Here is a 25,148-nt window from a genome sequence, read left to right as displayed (position 1 = left end):
GACTACATCCAACTCCAACGAAATACTCGGCAGGAGTACAGAGTCTGCTGTGCATATGTTTTCACAGAGATGTGGCTCACTGATGGAATTTCAGGTGCCGCCGTTCAGCTAGATGGGCTTGCCTTGTTTCAAGTGGACAGGGACACAGCTCTTTCTGGTAAGACTCACGATGGTGGCTTGTGTGTTTACATCAATACGGAATGGTGCAAGAACTCTGTGCTGGTTTCCAGATACTGCTCATCGTTAGTGGAGTCTGACTGTTCAATGCAGACCATTTTACTTACCACGGGAATTCACCACTGTCCTCATAGTCAGTGTCTACATTTCCCCCCAGCGCTAATGCTAAGGAGGCGCTCTGTAAACTGTATGGGGCTATTAGTGAACTGCAGAACGCACACCCTGATGGACTGTTTATTGTCACTGGAGATTTTAACCACACGACCCTTAAGTCAGTGCTCCCCAAATTCCATCAGTATGTGGACTTTGCAACGAGGGGGGAGAACACGTTGGACCGGTTTACACAAACATCCCCGACAGATACCGGGCGGAGCCCCGCCCCCACCTTGGTTACTCAGACCACATCTCTGTTATGCTAATCCCAGCATTCAGACCGCTCATCAGGTGCTCCAGAACAGTTCAGAAGCAAGTGAAAACCTGGCCAGCAGGAGCCATCTCTTCTCTTCAAGACTGCTTTGAGCACACTGACTGGCACATGTTCAGGGAGGCTGCAACCAATAGCGACTCTACCAACCTAGAGGAGTACATGGTATCAGTGACTAGATACATCAGCAAGTGCATCGATGATGTGACCTTGTCCAAGACCATCACTGTGCGCTCTAACCAGAAGCCACGGATGACAGCGGAGATGCATGCACTGCTGAGGACCCGTGACTCTGCCTTCAGAGCAGGTGACAAGGCAGCCCTAACAACAGCAAGGGCCAAACTTCCTGGGCCATCAGAGAGGCAAAGCATGCACCTGCCCAGCGAATCCACAGTAACTTCCAGGACAGCAGCGACACACAGCGCATGTGGAAGGGCATTCAGGACATCAACTACAGGACATCACCTGACTGTGCAGGTGATGCCTCCCTCCCAAATGCACTGAATAACTTCTACGCTCATTTTGAGGCAGAAAATGACGTGGCAGCGAGTTAGTCCACCCTTCCTCCAAATGACCAAGGTGCTGTGTCTCACTGTGGCCAATGTGAGAAGAACCCTGTGCAGGGTCAGCCCACGGAAGGCTGCTGGAGCAGGCAATATCCCTTAGAGGATGTGCAGACCAGCTAGCAGATGTTCTCACTGACATCTTCAACATCTCCCTGAGCAGCGCCACAGTTCCAATGTGCTTCAAGACCACCACCATCATCCCCGTGTCGAAGAAGTCTTCAGTGTACTGCCTTGATGACTACCATCCCGTTGCACTCACATCCATCATCATGAAGTCTTTCGAGGGGCTCATCATGAGGCACATCAAGAGCCTGCTGCCCCCCTCACTGGAACCCCTGCAGTTTGCATACCGTCCCAACCGCTCAACAGACGACACCATTGCCATCACCCTCCACCTGGCCCTAACCCACCTAGACAAAAAAGACACATATGTTTGAATGCTGTTCATAGACTTTAGTTCAGCATTCAACACAATCATCCCTCAGAAACTGATTGGAAAGCTGAGCCGACTGGCCCTGAACACTTCCCTCTGCAACTAAATACTGTACTAGATTTCCTCACTCAGTCAGTCCAGATCGGAAGCAGCATCTCCAACACCATCACACTGAGCAGGGGCCTCCCCCCTTAGGGCTTGTGCTCAGTCCACTGCTTTCATTCTGTTGACCCATGACTGTGCTGCAACACACAGCTCGAACCACATAATCAAGTTCACCGATGACATGACCGTGGTGGGTCTCATCAGCAAGAACGACGAGTCAGCTTACAGAGAGGAGGTACAGTGGCTAACGGACTGGTACAGAGCCAACAACCTGTCTCTTAATGTGAACAAAACAAAAGAGATGGCTGTTGACTTCAGGAGGGCACGGAGCAACCACTCCCCGCTGAACATCAACGGCTCCTCGGTAGAGATCGTTAAGAGCACCAAATTTCTTGGTGTTCACCTGGTGGAGAATCTCACCTGGTCCCTCAACACCAGCTCCATAGCAAAAAAAGCCCAGCAACGTCTCTACTTTCTGCGAAGTCGGAGGAAAGTCCATCTCCCAACCCCCATCCTCATCACATTATACGAAGGTTGTATTGAGAGCATCCTGAGTAGCTGCATCACTGCCTGGTTCAGAAATTGCACCATCTCAGATCGCAAGACCCTGCAGCGGATAGTGAGGTCAGCTGGAAGATCATCAGGGTCTCTCTTCCCGCCATTACGGACATTTACACTATACGCTGCATCCGCAAAGCAAACAGCATTAAGGAGAACCCCACACACCCCTCATACAAACTCTTCTCCCTCCTGCCATCTGGAAAAAAGCACTGAAGCATTCGGGCTCTCACGACCAGACTATGTAACAGTTTCTTCCCCAAGCTATCAGACAGTTCAATACCCAGAGCCTGGACTGACACCAACTTACTGCCCTCTACTGGGCCTATTGTCTTGTTTATTTATTGTAATGCCTGCACTGTTTTGTGCACTTTATGCAGTCCTGGATAGGTCTGTAGTCTAGTGTAGTTTTTTCTGTGTTGTTTTCATGTAGTTTTTGTACTGTTTCATGTAGCACCATGGTCCTGAAAAACACTGTCTCATTTTTACTGTGTACTGTACCAGCAGTTATGGTCAAAATGACAACAAAAAGTGACTTGACTTGATGGCTGATTCTTTTTTTCTCAACTCCAGTTCCTGGCCACCTTCTCATAACCTTTGGTGCCATGTCCAATCAAGAACCTATCAATCTCTACCTTAAATACACCCAATGACCTGGCCTCCACAGCTGTATGTGGCAACAAATTCACCACCTTCTCCGCATCTGTTTTGAAAGGGTGCCCCTCTGAGGCTGTGCCCTCTTGTCCTAGACGTCCCACCATGGGAAATATCCTTTCCACATCTAACATCTAGGCCTTTCAACATTCAAAAGGTTTCAATAAGGTCTCCCCCTCGTCTTTCTGAATTCCAGTGAGTACAACCAAACATTCCTCGTATGATAACCCTTTCATTTCTGGAATCAGCCTTAGGCCCAGAGGAAGTTCACAAAACTGTTCACAATACTTAAGAACAGGCCTCACCAGTACCTTATAAAGCCTCAAAATCCCTCCATGTTCTTGCATTCTGGACCTCTTGAAATGAATGCTAACATGGCATTTGCCTTCTTCACCACCAACTCAACCTGCAAGTTAACCTTTAGGACTCCCCTTTGCATCTCCGATTTTTGGATTTTCTCCATTCAGAAAACAGTCCACACATTTATTTCTACTACTAAAGCGCATGACCATGAACTTTCCAACTTTGTATTTCATTTGCCACTTTCTTGTCCATTCTCCTAATCTAAGTCCTTCTGCATCTTACCCGCTTTCTCAACACTACCTGCCCCTCCACCAATCTTCCTATCACCTGCAAACTTGGCAACAACTAAATCTAAATCTAAATATACATCATCTAAATTATATATAACACCAACCCCTGTGGAACATGACTAGTCACAGGCAGCCAACCAGAAAAGGATCCTTTTATTCCCACTCAATGCTTCCTACCAATGAGCCAATGCTCTAGCAATGTTAGTAACTTTCCTGTAATACCATGGGTTCATAACTTGGTAAGCAGCCTCATGTGTGGCACCTTGTCAAAGGCCTTTTGAAAGTCCAAATATACAACATGCACTGCATCTCCTTTATCTATCCTACTTGTAATCTCCTCAGAATTCCAACAGGCTCGTCAGGCAGAATTTTCCCTGAAGGAAACCATGCTGACTTTGTACTATCTTGTCCTGTGTCACCAAATGCTCCATCACTTCAACCTTAACAATTGACACTGACATCTTCCCAACCACTGAGGTCAGGCTAACTGGTCTATAATTTCCTTTCTGCTGCCTTCCCCCTTTCTTAAAGAGTGGAGTGACATTTGCAATTTTCCAGTCCTCTGGCACCATGCCAGAATCCAATGAAGTTTGAAAGAATTTCTAATGCCACCACAATCTCTCACACTACCTCTTTCAGAACCCTCAGGTGCAGGTCATCTAGTCCGGGTGACTTACGTACCTTTAGGATTTCTTTTTAGCTTTTTGAGCACCTTCTCATTTGTAATAGTAACTGCACCCCCTTCTCTTCCTTCACACACTACATCAGGCATACTGCTCGTATCTTCCACAGTGAAGGCTGATGCAAAATACTAATTTAGTTCATCAGCCATCTCCTTCTCCTGCCTCATTTTCTAATGGTCCTGTATCCACTCTCATTTCTCTTTTATTTTTAAAGATACTTGAAAAAAAACTTTTACTATCCACTTTGATATTATTTGCTAGCTTGCTTTCATATTTCATCTTTTCCCCCTCTAATTATTTTTTTCAGCTGCTCTCTGTACGTTTTTAAGAACTTCCCAATCCTCTATCTTCTGACTAATTTTTGCTTTGCTGTATGCCCTTTCTTTTGCTTTTACAATAGCTTTGACTTCCCTTGTCAGGCCATGGTTGTACTGTTTTATCATTTTGAGTATTTCTTCATTTTTGGAATATGTATGTCCTGCTCCTTCATTTTTCCCAGAAACACACGGCATTGCTGCTCTTCTGACATCTCTGCCAGCAGCTCCTTCCAATTTACTTTGGCCAACTCCTCTCTCATACCACTATAATGTCCTTTACACCACTGAAATACTGCTTCATCAGACTTTACTTTCTTCCTATCAAATTCCAAGTTGAACTCAATTATATTGTGATCAATGGTTCCTCACAGTTCTTTGAGCTCCCTAATAACCTCTGGTTCATTACTTAACACCCAATCCAATATAGCTGATCCTCTAATAGGCTCAATAACAAACTGCTCTTTAAAAAAAAAAGCCATTTCTTGGGCATTCAACAAACTTACTCTCCTGAGATCTATCATCAACCTGATTTTCCCAATGGACCTGCATGTTAAAATCTCCCATGACTACCCTAACATTGCTCTTTGATAACCTTTTTCTATTTCCTGTTGTAATCTGTGGTCCACCTCTCAGCCACTGTTGGGAGGCCTGTATATAACCGCCATCAACGTCCCTTCACCCTTGCAGTTTCTTAACTCAACCCACAAGGATTCAACATCTTCCAATCCTATGTCACATCTTTCTACTGATCTGATGCCACTCTTTACCAGCAGAGCCACAGTACCCCCTCTGCCTGCTTCCCTATCCCTCTGATATAATGTGTAACATTAGACATTCAGCTCCCAACTACAACTATCCTTCAGCCATGATTCAGTGATGACTACAACATCTCTGCTCTTGTTTAAAGGCAAAGACAGAATGCACCGTCAGAGACTTTTACCCAAGGCAGAAGTGGCCCTGGGGTGTAACTTCAATGTGGAATAAAGTATAGGAAGGATGTCAGAGTAAGTTCCTCCTCTCCCCCCCCCCCCCCACACAGAGTGAGGGTGCATGAAATGTGCTGTCTGGGATGGTGATAGAGGCAACGACATCTCAGAAACTCTTACATCAGCATGAATGAAGAATGGTGGGTTATGCAGGAAGGAAGGTGTAGAGTGATATTAGAGTAGGTTAAAGCATCATCACTACAGCATGGACCAAAGGGCTTATACTGTGCTATGCTGTTCTATACTCACTGAATCCAATACAACACAAACCATGAAGCCTATGACCTTGATCACCACTAAGGAAAAAGATTTACAACAATAAATTAACACCACTGTTTGCATAATCCTCAAAAAGTCAGACACTATCCTGATCTGGATATTTACCACTGTTCCTTCAATACTACTGGGTCAAAATTCCGAAACTCTGTTGTCCAGAGCCTGTGGGACCATCTTCACCAGAACTGCTGAAGCTCCAGGATGCCACATTATGAAGAGTAAAAAGACCATCAGACTTGAGTAAATTAGGCCATTTGGTCAAACAGGACTGTTCTGATATTCCATCATGGTTGATTTACTATCCCACTCAACCTCAGGCTCATACCTTTTTCCCCATTACCTTTGACACCCTGACTTATCAAGAACTTATGAACCTCCACTTTTTTCCTCTATGATCCCAAACGCAGTTCACCTCCCACACTGGCCGACTATAATCAGGTGCTTGCGATACTGCACGATGTCATCATCAAACAAGATACAGTCCACCCCAACACATTTCATAGCATAGTCACAGATTTCAGTGACTATGAAATCACTGAAATTCATAGTGATTTTGTTTAAAGAAATCCTTGTCCAATTACCATCAGCATAAAACCTATAGTACCAAAGGTCTCAACACATTAGACCACTGCTATACCAAGATAAGAAATAGCCAGGCCACATTTCAGGAAATTTGGATCACAAAGCTATCCTTCTCAGAGACTAAAGATCAAAGCTCCAGAGATTAGGACAACAAAGATGTGGTCACAAGAGGCAGAGAAGCAACTACGGGATTGCTTTGAGTCAGTGGACAGATCGCGTTCAAGGACTACCTGTGGATCTGAATGAATACACCATGGTTGGCATGGATTTATAAAAACAGTTATAGACAAGCATATCCTCACAAAATCATTCAGAGTCTTCCCCAACCAGAAATCTTGGATGACCCATGAGATCCACAATCCGCTGAGGACCAGATCAGAGACATTCAAATCTGGTGATCAAGAAAGTTACAAGAGGTCCAGGTACGATCTACGGAAAGCTCTGTTTCTATCTTTTTTTCCTTTTCAAAGTTCTTTTGAAGACCCTGAACTGGAGTTACACTCTGACTTTGGTTTTTTTGGCAGGAATGGGACCCGCTCTCAGGGCCTCACAACCGGCTGTTTTTTGGTATTCCAGGGATGCGGCCTGGAAGGCAAGCGTGCATTCAGGGTGTCAGATTTCCGTGGCTCTGGAGAAGGGCTGATTCAAGGCCGGTGCCCCTGACTGAGGCATAGTGGGAGAACACAGAACACTGTGAGCAGCGGGTTATCTGCCATGGCTAGGTGTCCAGAGACCTGAACCCTGGGGCCGACTCTCTGGGCACAGAGCTCGGAAAAGGCGACAGAACATACTTATAATATCATAAATCAGTAAATTGTTTATTATGTCTCCCCTCTCACTGTGAAACAGGGACACCTCTTTTTCCCTTGGGAGAGAGAGGGCCTGTGGTATGTCGAATTACCAGGTCAACAAGTAGTCTTTGGGATATTGCAAGTCTCTGTATTTATTGATGCTTTGCTGCACGCTTGGGTGCATGGTGGAGGACACTGATGCTTTTTTGCTGATGGGGAGGGGAGGTCGTAGCCTTGCTGCTGCTTGTGCATGGGAGGGGGAGGGCTTTGGGGTTTTAACATTTAACTGTCATTCATTCTTTGGGGCATTCCTCTGTTTTTGTAGATGTTTGCAAAGAAAAAGAGCTTCAGGATGTATACTGTATACATTTCTTAGACATTAAATGTACCTATTGAAACAAACTCCCACAACCCCCAATAAATCTGCGATATCAGTCTCTGAGGCCAATGTGAGAGGATCCTTCAGAAAGGTGAAACTCAAGGAAAGCATCCAGCCCAGATGGGAGTATCTGGCCAAGCAATAAAGGCATGTGCTATCAACTGGCTAGAGTGTTCTCTGAGATCTTTAACTTCTCGCTTCAGCAATCTGAGGTACCCACCTGCTTCAACCAGTGCCAAAGAAGAATATGGTAACCTGCCTCAATGACCATTGTCCAGTAGCACATACATCCAGTGATGAAGTGCTTTGAGAGATTGGTGATGAAACATATCAACTCCTGCCTGAGGAGTTGGATCTTCGTCTTGCTCCAAATTGCCGACAGGCACAACAGGTCCACAGTAGGTGCCATCTCATTGGCTCATTCAATCATAGAACATCTGAACAGCAAAGGTGCATACTGTACATCAGGATACTCCTTATTGATTACAGCTCAGCGCTGAACACTATCCACACCTCAAAACTAATCAGTAATCTTCAAGACCTTGGCCTCAAATACCTCCTTGTGCAACTGGATCCTCGATTTCCTCATTTGCTGGCCTCAGTCAGTTCAGATTGGCAACAACAACTCCTCCACAATCTCCATCAGCACAGACACCCCACAAGGCTGTGTACTTAGCCTTCTGTTCTACTCACTTCACACTTACGTCTGTGTGGCTAAACAAAGCTCCAATGCCATATTCAAGTTTTCTGACAATACGAATGCCACAGGCTGAATCAAAGGTGGTGACACATCAGCATACAGGAGGGAGATTGAAAATCTGGCTGAGTGTTACCACTCAGCTGACATTTACTCAATGTAACCCACAATGTAATGCTGACATTTATTCAATATCAGCATGACCAAAGAGCTGATTATTGACTGCAGGAGGAAGAAACATGAGCCAGTCCTCAAGGAGGATCAATGGTGGACAGAGTCATTAACTTTAGATTCCTTGGTGCTATCATTTCAGAGGACCTGTCCCTGGGCCCAGCACGAAAGTGAAATTATAAAGAATGCATGCAGCACCTCTATGTTCTCAGGAATTTGCGAAGATTTGGCATAACATCTAAAACTTTGACAAATGTCTATAGATATGTGGTGGAGAGTATATTGACTGGTTGCATCACTTCTGGTATGGAAACACCAATGCCCTTGAACAGAAATTCCCTCAAAAAAAAAGTGGACACAGCCCAGACAATCACAGGTAAAGCCCTCCCCACCAGTGAACACATCCACATGGAGCATTCTTGCAGGAAAGCAGCATCCATCATCAGCAACCTCCAGGAGCCAGGTCATGTTCTCATCTCACTGGTGCCATCAGGAAGGTAATACAGGAGCCTCAGCACTCACACCACCACGTTTAGGAACAGTTATTACCCCTCAACCAATGGGCTCTTGAACCAATGACAATTTCACTCAACTTCACTTGCCCCATTACTGAATTCTTCTCAGCCAGCCAGATTTACTAAATCTGTGGAATGCTCTGCTACAGATGGCAGTGAACGCCCAGTCTATGCATATATTTAAGGTGGAATTTGAACATTTCCTGAACAGTCAGGGCAGCAAAGGATATGGCAAGAATGTAGGTGTCTGGGATTGAGTGGGATCTGGAATCAACCATGATGGAATGGTGAAGCAGACTTGATGGGCTGAATGGTCTAATTCTGCTACTGTGTGTCTTAGGAACCAATGGACTCACTTCAAGGACTCTTCATCTAGTGTTCTTGATATTTATTGTTGTTTATTATTATTTCTTTTTCTCTTTCTGATTTATTTGCACTGTTTGTTGTCTGAGTGAACAGCCGGAAGTGGCAGTGCATGTCAGCACAAATGACATCGGGAAGAAGAGGAAGGACATTCTGCAGCGGGACGTCAGAGAACTTGGAAGAAGGCTGAAAAGCAGGACTTCCAGGGTGGTTATCTCTGGTTTGCTTCCAGTTCCTCATGCTGGAGAGGGCAGGAACAGGGAGATAATGGATCTGAATGTGTGGCTGAGGAACTGGTGCAAGAAGCAAGGATTTACATTCTTGGACCACTGGGATCTGTTTTGGGGTAGGGATGAATTGTACAAAAGGGACAGGTTGCACCTTAATAGGCGGGGGACCAGCATTCTGGCAGACAGGTTTGCCACTGCAACACGGATGTGTTTAAGCTAAGTAGTGGGGGGGAGGGGATGAACTGGAAATATAAGGATGGAGTTAAAGGGAAAGTGAAAATAAGAAAAGTTAAAAAGGACAACAGAATCAATGGAGTAGAAAGCTCAAGAAGAGATCATACAGTATGGCCAAGTGAAATAGGAATTGATATGAAAGGAGAGGGGAGTACCGAACTAAAAGTATTATATATGAATGCACGAAGTAGAAGGAATAAAGTAGATGAGCTTGAGGCTCAGTTGGAAATTGGCAAGTACGATGTTGTGGGAATAACTGAGACATGGCTTCAAGTGGACAGGGCCTGGGAAATGAATATTCAAGGATATACATCTTATCGAAAGGACAGACTGACTGGCAGAGGGGGTGGGGGGGCTCTGTTAGTGACGAATGATATTCAGTCCCTTGAAAATGGACAAGGGAGAGCCAGTGGATGTAGTGTACCTGGACTTCCAGAAAGCTTTTGATGAAGTCCCACATAGGAGATTAGTGGGCAAAATTAGGGCACATGGTATTGGGGGCAGAGTACTGACATGGATTGAAAATTGGCTGGCTGACAGGAAACAAAGAGTTGTGATTAACGGGTCCCTTTCGGAATGGCAGGCTGTGACCAGTGGGGTACCGCAAGGTTCGGTGCTGGGACCGCAGCTGTTTACAATATACATTAATGATTTAGATGAAGGGATTAAAAGTAACATTAGCAAATTTGCTGATGACACAAAGCTGGGTGGCAGTGTGAAATGTCAGGAGGATGTTATGAGAATGCAGGGTGACTTGGACAGGTTGGGCAAGTGGGCAAATGTATGGCAGATGCAGTTTAATGTGGATAAATGTGAGGTTATCCACTGGTGGCAAGAACAGGAAGGCAGATTACTATCTAAATGGAGTCGTTAGGAAAAGGGGAAGTACAACGAGATCTAGGTGTTCTTGTACATCAGTCAATGAAAGCAAGCATGCAGGTACAGCAGGCAGTGAAGAAAGCTAATGGCATGCTGGCTTTTATAACAAGAGGAATTGAGTATAGGAGTAAAGAGGTCCTTCTGCAGCTGTACAGGGCCCTGGTGAGACCCCACCTGGAGCATTGTGTGCAGTTTTGGTCTCCAAATTTGAGGAAGGACATTCTTGCTATTGAGGGAGTGCAGCATAGGTTCACAAGGTTAATTCCTGGAATTGCGGGACTGTCTTATGTTGAAAGATTGGAGCGACTGGGCTTGTATACACTGGAATTTAGAAGGATGAGAAGGGATCTGATTGAAACATATAAGATTATTAAGGGATTGGACACGCTGGAGGCAGGAAGCATGTTCCCGCTGATGGGTGAGTTCAGAACTAGAGGCCACAGTTTAAGAATAAGGGGTAGGCCATTTAGAACAGAGATGCGGAAAAACTTTTTCACCCAGAGAGTGGTGGATATGTGGAATGCTCTGCCCCAGAAGGCAGTGGAGGCCAAGTCTCTGGATGCATTCAAGAGAGAGTTAGATAGAGCTCTTATAGATAGTGGGGTCAAGGGATGTGGGGAGAGGGCAGGAACGGGGTACTGATTGTGTATGATCAGCCATGATCACAGTGAATGGCGGTGCTGGCTAGAAGGGCCAAATGGCCGACTCCTGCACCTACTCTCTATTGTCTGTTGTCTTTTACACACTGGCTAGAGTGGTCTGTCATTGATACTAAAGGTTCATTATCAAAGTATACATGCAGAATACAACTTCTCCAGATCGCCCATAAAGTACAGAAAACCATGGAAGTAGTTGAAAGACAGCAATCCCACTCCCCCCACGCACAAAATGAAAAAAGAAACAAAAACTCGTAAACCTCAACCCCCCCCCCCCCCCAGCACAGAAACTAGCAGATCAGCCACATGGAGAAACAACAAGAACATCAAAACCCAAACCCCCAGCCTGCCATTCAGCAACAAGATTGGTATTTATGGTTATTGGATTTAAGTATGCCTGCAAGAAAATGAATCTCAGAGTTGCATATGGTGACACATCTACTTTTAACTGAAATGACTTTGCCTTCACAACCATCTGTGCCAGTAAACTTCACTGATTCACCACCACCTGGCTTAAGAAATTCCTCCTCATCTCTCTTCTAAAGGAACATTCTTCTATTCTGAAGCTGTGTCCTCTGGTCCGAGACTCCCCCACAATAGGACAAACCCTCTCCATGTCAATTCTATCTGGAGATGGGCAACCCATGCTGACATCCCAGAAAATAATTAAAACAGTCAAGCCAATTACTTCATACATGCAACAGCTACTGAACATGCAAAATTCAGCTCTATTTCATATGATCATCCCTTTCTGGAATTAGGCAAGTATTCAGGAAGTCATCAACTTGGCTCAAGTTACAAATCCCTCAATAACGAGGTCTGAATTCCACTTCACTCCCTCACCCGCACACCTATTCCTGGACAAGGACATACATCAGCTGGTCAAGCAGACAGCACAGCTGATTCCTGATTTAAAGTGCTGTTTAAATTGTGCTCAAAATAAATCCATAAGCTGACCCAGGTATGATACCGGTTACGTTCTTTAAGGATGCTCATGTACTAGAAATTCAGTAATGGCTTAATACCACACCAGCGCTATAACTCATTATGAGTTTGAGGAGATTTGCTGACACCAAAAAAATCACAAATTTCGGGACTTCTGGTAAGATGGCGATTGTTTAGTTGCTCCGAACTTTTGCTCCGTTATTCTTCTTACCTTTGCACTATGTGTCTCCCTTTTTAAACCTTAGTTAGGTCTTTTATTAGTTCTCTTCTACCTGCCTGCGAACACATCTATCTTATAATGGCTACCAAAAGTACTAAAACCGGGAAAAAGGAAATTTCTACGGCTTTGCCGGCTGACATTCTTGCTGTTCTGGAACAACATCGACAAGATACTTTAATGGATTTTAGAACTGAATTTAGAACTTCTTTCAACCAGCTGAATGTCAAACTGGATCAGATTAATGCTAGAGTGGATGATCATGCTGAACATTTATCTCGCATTGACGTAGCTTCTGAAGATTTAAAATGCCGTGTTCAATATCTTGAAACTCTCTGCTCCAACCTAGAGGAGAAGAATAGTAAACTTTTTTCCAAAATGGTGGATCTTGAAAATCGGAGCAGACGTTGCAATCTACGAATTCTTGGTTTGCCAGAAGCCACCGAAAAGGGCTCTCCCGTTGAATTTTTTTCCAAGTTTCTCTGTGAGATTTTCGGGAAAGAATTTTTTCCGACTCCACCTGAGCTTGAAAGGGCACACAGGATCTATGTTCTTCGAGCAATTCTGGGTTCCCGCCCACGGCCGATTATTTTATGCTTTCATCAATACCAGATGAAAAACCATTTGATGATGGAGGCACGCCGCAGAGGTACTTTTGCCTTTCAAAATACTGTCATTCGTTTTGTGGAGGATTTCGCCCCCCAGGTTCTGAAGATGCGTGCTGAGTTTAAAGGTGTAATGAAAGTGCTTTTTGATCGCGGATTCAGACCCTCTCTCCGAAACCCAGCCGATCTTCGAATTACACTTACTACTGGAGATTATAAGTGAAGGAGGCTGGGGCGTTTGTTGGAAGTCTTCCAGCCACCTCGTCTTCTTCGGAACCGGCCTGACCTTCTAAAATGGTTGATAAGTACTTCTCGAAGTAAAACTATTTTTTCCGAACCCAGACTTTACTTGAATAATTCAGTCATTATCTATTGAAACTCTAAGGCAGGGCTTGTCAAACTCATTTCAGGTCACGGGCCAGATTGAGCAAAATGCAGCTTCATGCGGGCCGGATCAGTCGGACGCATGCGAACGCAGCTTTCGTTGCCTCCGTTTTTTCAGCCTGCTCTCATGTGTCTCAGTCTCTGCTATAACTACAAAGTGTTTCACTTTACAAATTCCGTTTCTTAAGAAGAAGACTGCCGAGCAAGACTGCCGAATAAACACTAAAAACCCTGAAAATCTGGTACCTGAATAAACTCAGCATTAGCCATATCATACGCCATAGGCACTTCGATTACTGGGACCAGCTTTAATAGTAATTAGATATTATCTCACGGGTCAAAGATAATTCCACCGCGGGCCGGATTTGGCCCGCGGGCCTTGAGATTGACATATATGCTCTAAGGGCTGTAGTCAATCTCTCCCTGGACTTGGTGCGTTTTTTCTAAATAGATAATTTAAGTTTAATGTTTCCCTGCGAACTTTTAGATTTTACCTGTGTAATCTATTTTATTTTTGTATAACCTTATCTATAGAGAACTACAATTGTCTTTAACTTGTTTTGGAGGTTTGGAGTTTTTATTGAAGGCCTCCCTGTTGGTTGATTCATAGTTTAAGTTTTGCTTTTTTTTTTCTGTAAATGGTTGATAAGGACTCTCTTTGAATTTTATAATTTCCCCCTTTTCTCCCTCCTTTTTTTTTCTTTTAATCTTTATATAATTTTTCACGGGTAGGTTAGTTTTAGTTTTCTTCTGATTTTCTTTGTATTAAGTTTTATACTTCTGTTGAAGTTGTTCCTATTTATAATTCTGTTTTCTAGTGCATAAATTAGTTATTATTTGCTATATTATTTATACGGAACTTTTGTTAACGACACAGAACTGGAAGTCATACTTGGGTTAATTTTTTTGGTAGAGCCAGCTGCTTTTTTAGGTAGCCGTCTAATTTTGGGTTGCGAGGGGGGGTGGATTCTCCAGTTCCAACACTACTCACTGCTTCTTTTGTTTTCCTTTGTTATTCAGGACATGTCTCTGTTTTGATTCTATGGATCTATGTTTACATTTTTGCTCCCAGACTGTTACTGTACTGCTTGATTTTCTATATGCCTGCTACCTTCTATGCACTAACAATTGATAATGGTTAATTCACTTAAATTTGTGAGCTGTAATGTAAAGGGATTGAATCATCCTGTTAAAAGAAGGAAGGTCTTCTCGCATATTAAACAACTCAAAGCTGACATTGCTTTCCTTCAAGAAACTCATATTCGTAGTTTTGATAATTCTCGGCTTCTGTCAAAGTGGGTGGGTCAGCATTTTCATTCATCCTTTGCTGCCAAAGCTAGGGGGGCCTCCATCCTTATTAATTCAAATATTCCTTTTGAACTCCATAATAAGATATCTGATACAAATGGCCATTTTATTATTGTTTCTAGTAAATTATACAATACTAAAGTTGTACTAGCAATCCTGTATGCTCCCAATTTTGATGATGTTAATTTTTTTTGAACGTTTTTTCTCCTCACTACCAGATTTAAACTCACACTCTCTTACACTGGGTGGCGATTTCAATTGTTGGTTAGATCCTAATTTGGATCGATCGTCCTCTGTTACTAATTAAATCTGCCTTAGCTATTCACTCTTTTCTCTCTAATTATGGTATCTCTGATATATGGCGCTTCCTTCATCCCACTGAGAGAAACTATTCTTTTTTTTTTACATGTTCACCATACCTTTACTAGAATTGACTACTTTTTACTCGATAATCAACTTATTCCATTTGTCTATTCTTGTGACTATCAGAGTATACTGATTTCTGACCATACCCCAATTACTTTGTCTTTAAATTTTCCTGGTCTCCCTCAGAGGAATAAACACTGGCGTTTTGACTCAACTTTATTATCGGATGATGATTTTCTAAAATTTATTAAGGATCAGATAACCTTTTATTTTAACACCAATACATCATCTGAAATGTCATCCCACATTGTCTGGGATGCCATGAAAGCATATTTGAGGGGTCAAATAATCTCCTATACAGCAAATCTTAATAGAAAGTCCTGTGCAGATCGATTAGACCTCATTAATCAGATTAAAGAATTGGATCAACTGTATGCTCAAACTAAGAATCCTGAATTATACAAGCGTGTAGAACTTCAAACTAAATTTAATCTTCTGTCTACTCAACCTGTCAAACGCCAACTTCTTGAAAGTAAGAGTCGCTTCTATATTCATGGTGACAAATCTGGTAAATTTCTAGCCAATCAGCTGAGACATTCCAAAGCCAAACAACATATTACGAAGATCCGGAAGGAGAATGGAGACTTTACATCGGATCACTTAGAAATCAATGACGCATTTAAAAATTTCTATTCTCAACTTTATTCCACTGAATCTTTGAATGACAATATCTCTGTTGATCACTTTTTAAATAATCTGAATATTCCTTTGCTTTCATCTGATTTCAAAGCCAAACTTAATGCACCTATTTCATCAGAAGAAATATCTTTTGCAATTTCTGCATTGTCTTCAGGGAAATCTCCTGGACCTGATGGGTTCCCCGTAGAATTTTATAAATCATTCTCTTCACTTCTTTCCCCTCAGTTATTCTCAGTATTATCTGACTCGTTTAATTACGGTAAACTGCCACCCTCTTTTAATGAGGCATCTATTATTCTTTTATTAAAAAAGGGTAAAGACCCAACAGAGTGTTCCTCGTATAGGCCGATTTCTTTGCTCAATGTTGATGTTAAAATCTTGGCCAAAGTTTTGGCTTATAGATTAGAAACTGTTATTCCCTCTATTATTTCTGATGATCAAACTGGTTTTATTAAAAACCGTCTTCCTTTTTTTAACATTTGGCATTTATTTAACATTTTATATTCACCTCCAACTGGGATTCCTGAATGTGTTATTTCCCTCGATGCGGAGAAAGCATTTGATTGTATAGAATGGAACTACCTTTTTGCAGTTTTAGAAAAATTTGACTTTGGTCAAAGTTTTATCTCTTGGATCAAATTGCTGTATTTGTGTCCTACTGCCTCTGTTTTGACCAATTTTCAGAAATCCCAGTTATTTAACCTCAAACGTGGCACCCGCCAGGGATGCCCTTTAAGTCTCTTTCTCTTTGATTTGGCTATAGCACCTTTGGCGATAGCATTTCGAAATTGTCCTGAATTGACCGGGATTTGGAGAGGGGGTGTTGAGCATAGTTTCTCTTTATGCTGATGACTTATTACTTTTTCTTTCAAATCCGTCTACATCCTTACCTCCAATGTTTTCACTTCTTGATCAGTTTAGCCAGTTCTCTGGCTATAAACTTAATTTACATAAGAGCGAACTTTTCCCAATTAATAAAGAAGCACAAAAATTAACATTTCGTGATCTCCCTTTTAAAGTAGTTCATAATCAATTTACTTATCTTGGGATTACAGTCACAAGGAAGTTTAAAGATCTCTTTCATGAAAATTTTGCCAATCTTTCATATACTATAAAACAGAGTCTGTTACAATGGTTACCTCTATCTATGTCTTTGGTAGGTCGTATCAATGTTGTTAAAATGTATGTTCTCCCTAAACTTTTATATTTATTTCAATCAATCCCAATTTTTATTCCTAAATCTTTTTTTGATTCCTTAGACTCTACTATTTTGTCATACCTGTGGAAGAATAAGCGCTCTAGAATTAATAAAGTTTATCTCCAAAAATCTAAAAAAGAGGGTGGCATGGCTTTACCTAACTTTCGTTTATATTACTGGGCAGCCAATATTCGTTGTGCTACCTTTTGGTCTTTTTTCCATGGCCAACCCGAGTGCCCTAATTGGGTGGCAATGGAGTTGAGTTCCACTAAAGATTTATCTATCCCTGCACTTCTTGGCTCTGTACTCCCTAGTAGTTTGTCCAGATTAATTGTTAATCCTCTTGTTCGACACACTGGGCTCAGTTTAGAAAGTTTTTATGGTTTCCATGGTTTTTCCTTTTCTAGCCCTATCTTACATAATCACCTTTTTTTACCTACCACGTATGATTCAGCATTCCATGATTGGTATAGGAAAGGCATTAGACATTTTGAAGATCTTTTTATTGATAATCGCTTCGCATCTTTTCAACAGCTCTCTGCCAGGTTCAATCTGCCCAATGCTCATTTTTTTAGATATCTCCAAATTAGACACTTTATTAATCCTTTAATTCCTAACTTCCCTGAAATGCCTGAGAAAAATGTTATGGATTTATTTCTCTCTATTAATCCACTAGGTAAAGGTTTAATATCATTTATTCGTGATAAATTAGCATCCTTACGGCGTGCCCCTGTGGATAAAATTAGATTGGCTTGGGAGCATGATTTAAATATCTCCTTATCTGATGAGACTTGGGATTCGATTCTCAAATCGGTTAATTCAACCTCTCTTTGTGCTCGCCATTGCCTTTTACAGTTTAAGATTGTTCATAGAGCCCATATGTCTAAATCTAAACTATCTCAATTTTACCCTAACATTAGTCCTCTCTGTGATAAATGCAAAAGGGGCGAGGCCTCTCTCATTCATATGTACTGGTTTTGTCCTAGCTTGAAGAAATTTTGGAAAGACGTCTTCATAACGTTATCTTGTATTCTGAATCACCACCTAGAACCTAACCCTTTAATTGCTTTGTTCGGTTTTTTGGGTGAGACAGATTTATGTCTGAGTTCAACTAAGTGTCGAATATTATCTTTTGCTTCTCTCCTGGCTAGACGTTTAATCCTCCTTAGATGGAGGGATGTTGCCCCGCCCACGCATGCTCAATGGCTTAATGATATTATGTCCTGCTTAGACCTTGAAAAAATTCATTATTCAGTTCTTAATTCGAATACAAAGTTCCATGAGGTCTGGAGACCTTTTATTGAGTATTTTCATAACCTTCCTCTTAACTAAGGTTTTTTTTTCGGTCCCTTGTTGTCAGCTCCTTTTTTGTTGGTAGTAGGCATTAATATCTTCTGTTGCTAAGTGTATTTACAGTTTTGGGGGTTTGAATGTCCTGATGTATACTCTCTAGATTGTGTTGTGGTTGGTCTGGAGTTCTTTTTTGTTGCGGGGCTTGGGAAGGATACTAATTTTACATATCTTCAATTTGGGTGCTTTCTCAATTATCTTCTTTTGTATTATATTATAATTGTATGTTTATTTTTGCACTGTATTAATGTTCTTCATTTCGATCTGGGGTTTTTTTTTATCTGTAGCGATGTAGAAAATGTATTAAAAAATTAATATTAAAAAAAAACTCACAAATTTCTACAGAGGTACCATGAGTACATTCTGACTGGTTGCGACACCAGTTGATATGAGGGGGCCACTGCAGAGGATTGGAAAAAACTGTAGAGGATTGTAACCTCAAGTCAGCCCCATCATGGGCACTTGTCTTCCAAACATCAAGGTCATCTTCAATAGGTAATACCTCATAAAGGTGGCTGCCATCATTAAGGACCTCCACCACCTCGGACATGCCCTCTTATTGCTACCAAAAGGTGGCACAGGAACTTGAAGACACACACTCAACGCTTCAGAAGCAGCTTATTCCCCTATGCCATCAGATTTCTGAACAGAAAATGAACCCATGAAAACCAGATCACTATATTTGCTCTCTTGCTGCATTACTTATTTAAAGTTTTATACATATTTTTATTGTAATTTATAAAATTTTATGCATTACACTGCATTGTTACTGCAAAACGACATATTTCATGGCATGTTGGTGATAAATCTGATTCAATGCGGTTATCTGAAGTGGCTAGCTGCATATCTTAGTTTCTGCTAGCGTGAAGACTGAGAGGCACAGCCTCAGAATAAAAAGATGCCCCTTTAGAACAGAGATGAAGAGGAATTTCTTCAGCCAGATGTTGGTGAATCGGTGGAATTCACTGCAACAGACAACTGTGGAGAAAAAGTAATTGGGTATATTTAAAGCAGGGGTCAGGGCATCAAAGGTTACAGGAAGGCAGGAGAATGGGATTGAGAGGGATAATAAATCTGCCAGGATGGAATACCAGAGCAGACTCAATGAGCCAAACGGTTTCATTCTGCTCCTATGTCTGATGGTCTTATGGGACTGAATCGATGGTCTTAAGGTGAATGTGAAGATGTTTCCCCTAAAACTAAGAATCACTGTTTAAAAATAAATAATTTCTAAAGATTAAGTGCAGTTTTCTCAAAGGAGTTCAGGATTCTGAGGTGAAGGTGGTACCACCAAAGTCTTTGAATGGTTAAGATAAAATTACACAAATCTTTAATAGGCATGGGATGGTAGGTTATTGGAGAATGCCGAAATTCAGTTATCAGATCAGCTGTGGCCTTTAAGGGACCATGTCCTCCTGCTCTTTCAATTCCCATGTTGGAAGTTGTATTTGAATGCTCTCCAAGCCAAATATATCCAACTTAAATGAAACAATCACAAGATGAGAACATACACTCAAAGTAAACCATTTCAGTGCTTGATTTTAATTAGATATTCTAACTGACTCACTAAAATCCAAACATCTAACATTAATCCAAAGGGGCTTTCCAGTACTGTAGTTACACCATTCACAACAGATGACTAGCATTATTTTTTTTTAAGTTGCTTAATATATAATGGCTAGTTTTACTGGGTGGTGATATTACTGCATTTTCAATACAAGATTAGCTTCACACCCCCAAGTTAAAGCAGAAGGATGTCAGTAAAGTTGGTCAAAACTGAAGTGGACAGTAAAGTGCCACCTAACTGAATCTTGAAATTTAATGAGATGAAATATCACTGCAACTTTTGCCAATTTAACTAGTAGTATGTGACTAATGGCTATTTCTCATCAGATGAAAATCTGCCTGTTCTAACAGTGGTGGCCCAACTTGGTCAAAAAGCTTAAGCCATAACAGTCATGAAGCAAATAAAACAATGGCATTCCGTGAGTTTTTATTTCCAGAATCTGCCCACTGCATACACTGGCAATAGTGGATATCTTTTATGTTTCGGGGGGTGGGGGCAGTCAGTGTATTGGTTTTTGCAAAGGAGAGGTTGGGGATTTGGGGTCTGATGTTCTCGTTGGCTTCTCTGTGTGAGCAATCTGTTGGTTTTTGTGTGTGGGACAGAGGATTAGAGGTTTGATGATGTTGTTGTTCTTTTCCAAGTGAGGGGTTGGGGGGTCTGAGGTTTATGATTTTCTGGCTGCCATATACCGGGTGGGCAATCTGTTGGCTTTTGTATGAGAGAGGGGGTTGGGGGGTTTGGGTTTGTGAATTTTGTTTATTTCTGTGTGGGGGGGTTGATGTCTTTTCTTTCAACGACTTCCATGGCTTTCCTGTATTTCCTGACTACTTGAAGATAAATATCAAAGTTCTATTGTACATGCATACTTCAACAACAAAATGAACCTTCAAAAAGTATTCGAATTCTTGAGCAACACAAAATTATAGAAGAACTCAGCACGTCAGACAGCCTTTATGGAAGGGAATAAATAGTCGACATTTTGGACTGTGACCCTTCATTAAGACTCAAGTCAGCTGTTTCAGCCTCTCCATAGGCGCTGCCTGGCCTGCTGAGTTCCTCCAGCATTTTGTCTGTTGCTCTGGATTTTCAGCATCTGTCCAAGCCTTGTGATTATCAAGTGCCTGAAGAATTTAACTCAATGGAGATAGTGCCCATGTCCTTTTGATTAAAAGGCTGAAATAATGATTTTTCTCAGTCATAGCTTCAACATCATGGCCCATACAATGCAAAATATTTATTAACTATACCATGTACAGGGCAAAGCTTTTACTCGACTAAAATAATTTAAACCTTGCACAGAGCAGCATTTTCACACTGATATTGCTTCCCAACCCCAAAATCAATGTTACAAAATCAAATGGAAGTCTGGACACTTGGTTCTAGGTTTTCCTCTCCAGACTCTATTATTACCAAATGACAATTAATAAAAAGCGTGAAGCAATTTTGTTTTAAAAACAGGAATGCCCAGTACTTACATTGCTATATCTGCATATCCACAAGAAGCAGCTGCATGTAGTGGGATCCAACCTTCGTTATCTGGCTGGTTAATATTTGCAGAATGTTCCACTAGGAATTTCACCATATCCAAATTATCATCTATACATGCCTACAAAAGATACAAAAATATTTATAAATATTTCGCAGAGATGCAAGAGTAAGAAAATCCATCTCAAGCACTGTTACATGAACTTAATCAAAATAAGCACAATAATCATTTGATAACTGATCTAGATACAGAAACAGCATTCCAAATCAGATCAGTTCCCCACGTGTTTTCAGTTTCCTAACCAGTATTTCAAATTCAAGTCAGATCAAGCACATTAAACTTAAGAGAAAATTAGGCTTTATAGCCCAAATTATTCACACTCAGATTTCCTCACACAAACTGCATTTCTGAGTGGAATCGGAATAACAATGAACTGATGATAAGAGACTTGCAGATTGTTTATGAAGACTGAAAATAGGATAAATTGCATCAAATTCACAAGGGACTTTGCAATTGCTGAAGGAAAGATCTCACATTTCAAACGTCAAACCTTCATCAGAATTGCTCATAGGGCCAACATTTTTGTTATGTTCATCACTAAAACAAAATAAAATAATTTATGGAGTGTTCAAAACAAAAATCCAAAGCAAATACTTAACGATTCCCCTCAATGCATTACTGCTACAAATGACATCTGAAGTTAGGCTTATTCATGCTTTATAAACCACAAATGTATTATGCAGTGACTGAGTGATTTGTTAAATATTTTAGTCCACACTTTGTTTTTATTTCATACAGTCACACAAGACAAGCAAGCTTTATTAAGTTGTTTAGTCAGGATTTTAAAATGCTGAAGAGTTCATGCTCACAATTACTGAACTTGCACAAACACTTAACAGAAAAGGTCTTACCAAACCATTTGAAAAAGATTAGCCATGGAAGTACAATTGCACTGCTAAGTTTTATAAATCTGTTCAACTTGCATAAATCCCTTCAGAAAAGAGTGCAAGACTATACAGTACTCAATAATCAAAATGTCAATAATTGGTGCTCATTGACTGTTGGTTTCAGATGCCGGCTTAGATACCTAAACAGATACTGTTTATTAAATGATAATGAGGTAAAGAGAGGAGCATGTAATCAGAGAGATTTTAGAGGCTATCAGGACATACCATGTATTCTGATGGACTTAGCGTTTGTGTTTCAATGTTTGGACAAAAAATCATTTGTCTGATTTCTCAAGCAAGGCAGAATCATTTCATTAGGTTTTCAAAACTAATGAATAGAAATGAAAAGCTGAACAAATGAAGATAACTTCATTTGGAAATGAACACATAAGCCTCCATATTTTTAAGTTACAGCGAATCAGAAACATCTAAATATTATTTTGACAAAACTATTTGAACTGGAGTTAAAAAACAAAACATGTTATAAGTACCGTAGATTCCGGACTACAGAGCGCACCTGATTTTAAGCCGCTGGCACTAATTTTAGAAATAAAATCATTTTTTTAAATGTAAAGGCCGCACCGGATTTTAGGCCGCACCGGATTTTCGGCCGCAGGTGTCCCACGTTGTAATATGAGATATTTACACAGAAAGATATTACACGTGAGGATTTTTTTAACTTTTAATTAAATCCATATGGTAACAAAAACAAATACATATTGCAAATGCTTTTTTTCGAACCGTGCCCGTACGCGGCTACTTTTAAATATACGTTGCGTATACTTCTTTACTGAACAACATTCCAATATCTCCTAACGACTGGTAAAAAATATATATATTGCAGCCTACCAGGAAAAGTTATTGATACCTTTAACTTAAAAGCAGAGTTCGCTCAGATCCAAAGCCGCTCGCGTAATCCGCTCTCCCCCCCCCTTTCCGTTTCATCGCAAACGGCATTTAAAAGCAGAGTTCGCTCGGATCCAAAGCCGCTCGCGTAATCCGCTCCCCCCCTCCTTTCCGTTTCATCGCAAACGGCATTTAAAAGCAGAGTTCGCTCGGATCCAAAGCCGCTCGCGTAATCCGCTCCCCCCTCCTTTCCGTTTCATCGCAAACGGCATTTAAAAGCAGAGTTCGCTCGGATCCAAAGCCGCTCGCGTAATCCGCTCCCCCCTCCTTTCCGTTTCATCGCAAACGGCATTTTCCCACAAGACGCCGCGAAACCGGGTGTGACGTCATAGCATCCCGCGATGTAGTACAGAAAACAAATATAGTTTAAACTAAGTAGGGTAGGTAGCACAATGCTTCGAGTGTTTTCCATGTTGATGAGGGTGAGTACAAATGACTGATTTACAATAATTTAATTGTGAAAGTGCGCTTGATTTATCGTACAATTTCATTGGACCTCTGTGAACTACTCATCAATTTTATTGGTCTACTGTTACGAGGCAAAATGTTTACGAGGCGGCATGAAAAAAACCTTGCATTAGCCGCTTTGGATTATTGGCCGCAAAGTTCAAAGCTGTTCAAAATGTGGGAAAAAAGTAGCGGCTTAAAATCCGGAATCTACGGTAATCAGCAGTCTCAGAGCATCTTGTAGAAGAGCAAGTTTAAAAGTCTATGATGCACTGAATCGGAAAAGACTGCAGAGGGGTGTTCACTTAGCCAACTCCACCAAGGGCACTTGCCTCCTCACCATTGAGGACATCTTCAAAGACAATGCCTTAGGAATGTGGCATCCATCATCAAGGACCCTCACTATCCAGTACTTGCCCTCCTAGCACTACCATCAGGAAGGTGGAATTGGAGCCTGAAGGCACAGTGTCAGCATTTCAGGAACAGCTTTGTCCCTTTCACTACCAGATTTCTGAACAGTCCATGAACACCACTATCCATTTTGATTTTGAGGACTGTGCAGATAGGTTTATGGTCTTTCTTCAGTCCATGCTAGCAGAGCATACAGACAGATGCTGCTGTGCGAACACTGAGCTTAGTCCTGCTTGAGGTGTAGGCCTTCAACCTTTATTTTATGGATGATTGGAGGCTAGCACACCAGAGGCCACAGTAAATTTCATCTTTTATATCTGCCATCAGAGTGGCTTCGAAGCTTGAGAAAATAATCCACTCTCACCAGGATTTACTGTTTGCGGGACAGAGGGCAACATTTGCAAACACATGATCAACCACGAATCACACAAAAAGAAATTGTCAGATATTCCTTTCCTACAGAGTCCAGTTGTTCCACTTGAGCCATCTGCAACCAACTTGACACATGATATGTTAGGTTCTCTAAATGTCTCAGAGAAACAAAGACTCCTGTGGTCTGCTGCAATCTTTATTCTTTCCACTGCCACATTGCCAATTTAGAGCTTCATTGCATATTGACAACAAAAGAATTTAATGACTGTCACTTACATTGTTAACAATTACATACTTGATTATTTTACAATTCTAGTATGCATTTTCCCCATTTCAAAATATTGTGCAGCTTTTTTTTTACTGAAAATGGCCATTGGTCACCAAAGTTCACAGAACCATGTCTTATTTTCATGAAAAGATCACTACTCATCCTTAGTTACCTTTAGAGTGAACAGAGCCTGATTTGAGAATAAATCAGCTCCAATTTATCAATCAACACAACCTGTTTCTCCAATTTCACAGATCACAGAAGAGACCAAGAAGAAACCCAAGTAGATCAAGTGGAGGTTGATAGGTTCTTCATTAGGGCGTCAGGGGTATATGGGGAGAATGGGGTTGATAGGAAGTAAATCAGACATGGCAGCCCCTCCCCCAACCCTTCTTACTCTGAC

At 41.4% G+C, this 25,148-nt stretch overlaps 1 protein-coding gene across 10 annotated transcripts in view; it reads right to left on the bottom strand.

Annotated features, from left to right (window-relative positions):
• The window catches only part of ppp1r12a (protein phosphatase 1, regulatory subunit 12A), a 238,327-nt gene that overhangs the window by 159,152 nt on the left and 54,027 nt on the right, over positions 1 to 25,148 (bottom strand). For all 10 annotated transcript variants that reach the window (XM_073058779.1, XM_073058782.1, XM_073058781.1 and 7 more), the window contains exon 2: positions 21,384 to 21,514. In XM_073058779.1, the coding sequence (XP_072914880.1) occupies positions 21,384 to 21,514 (131 nt within the window). The remainder of the gene's footprint in view (positions 1 to 21,383; positions 21,515 to 25,148) is intronic.

Source organism: Hemitrygon akajei, chromosome 10 (assembly GCF_048418815.1).
Source record: "Hemitrygon akajei chromosome 10, sHemAka1.3, whole genome shotgun sequence".
In the NCBI taxonomy this organism is placed as follows: Eukaryota; Metazoa; Chordata; class Chondrichthyes; order Myliobatiformes; family Dasyatidae; genus Hemitrygon; species Hemitrygon akajei.
The sequence above is the reverse complement of the archived record's forward strand: the minus strand, read 5'-3'. Positions and strand labels throughout refer to the sequence as shown.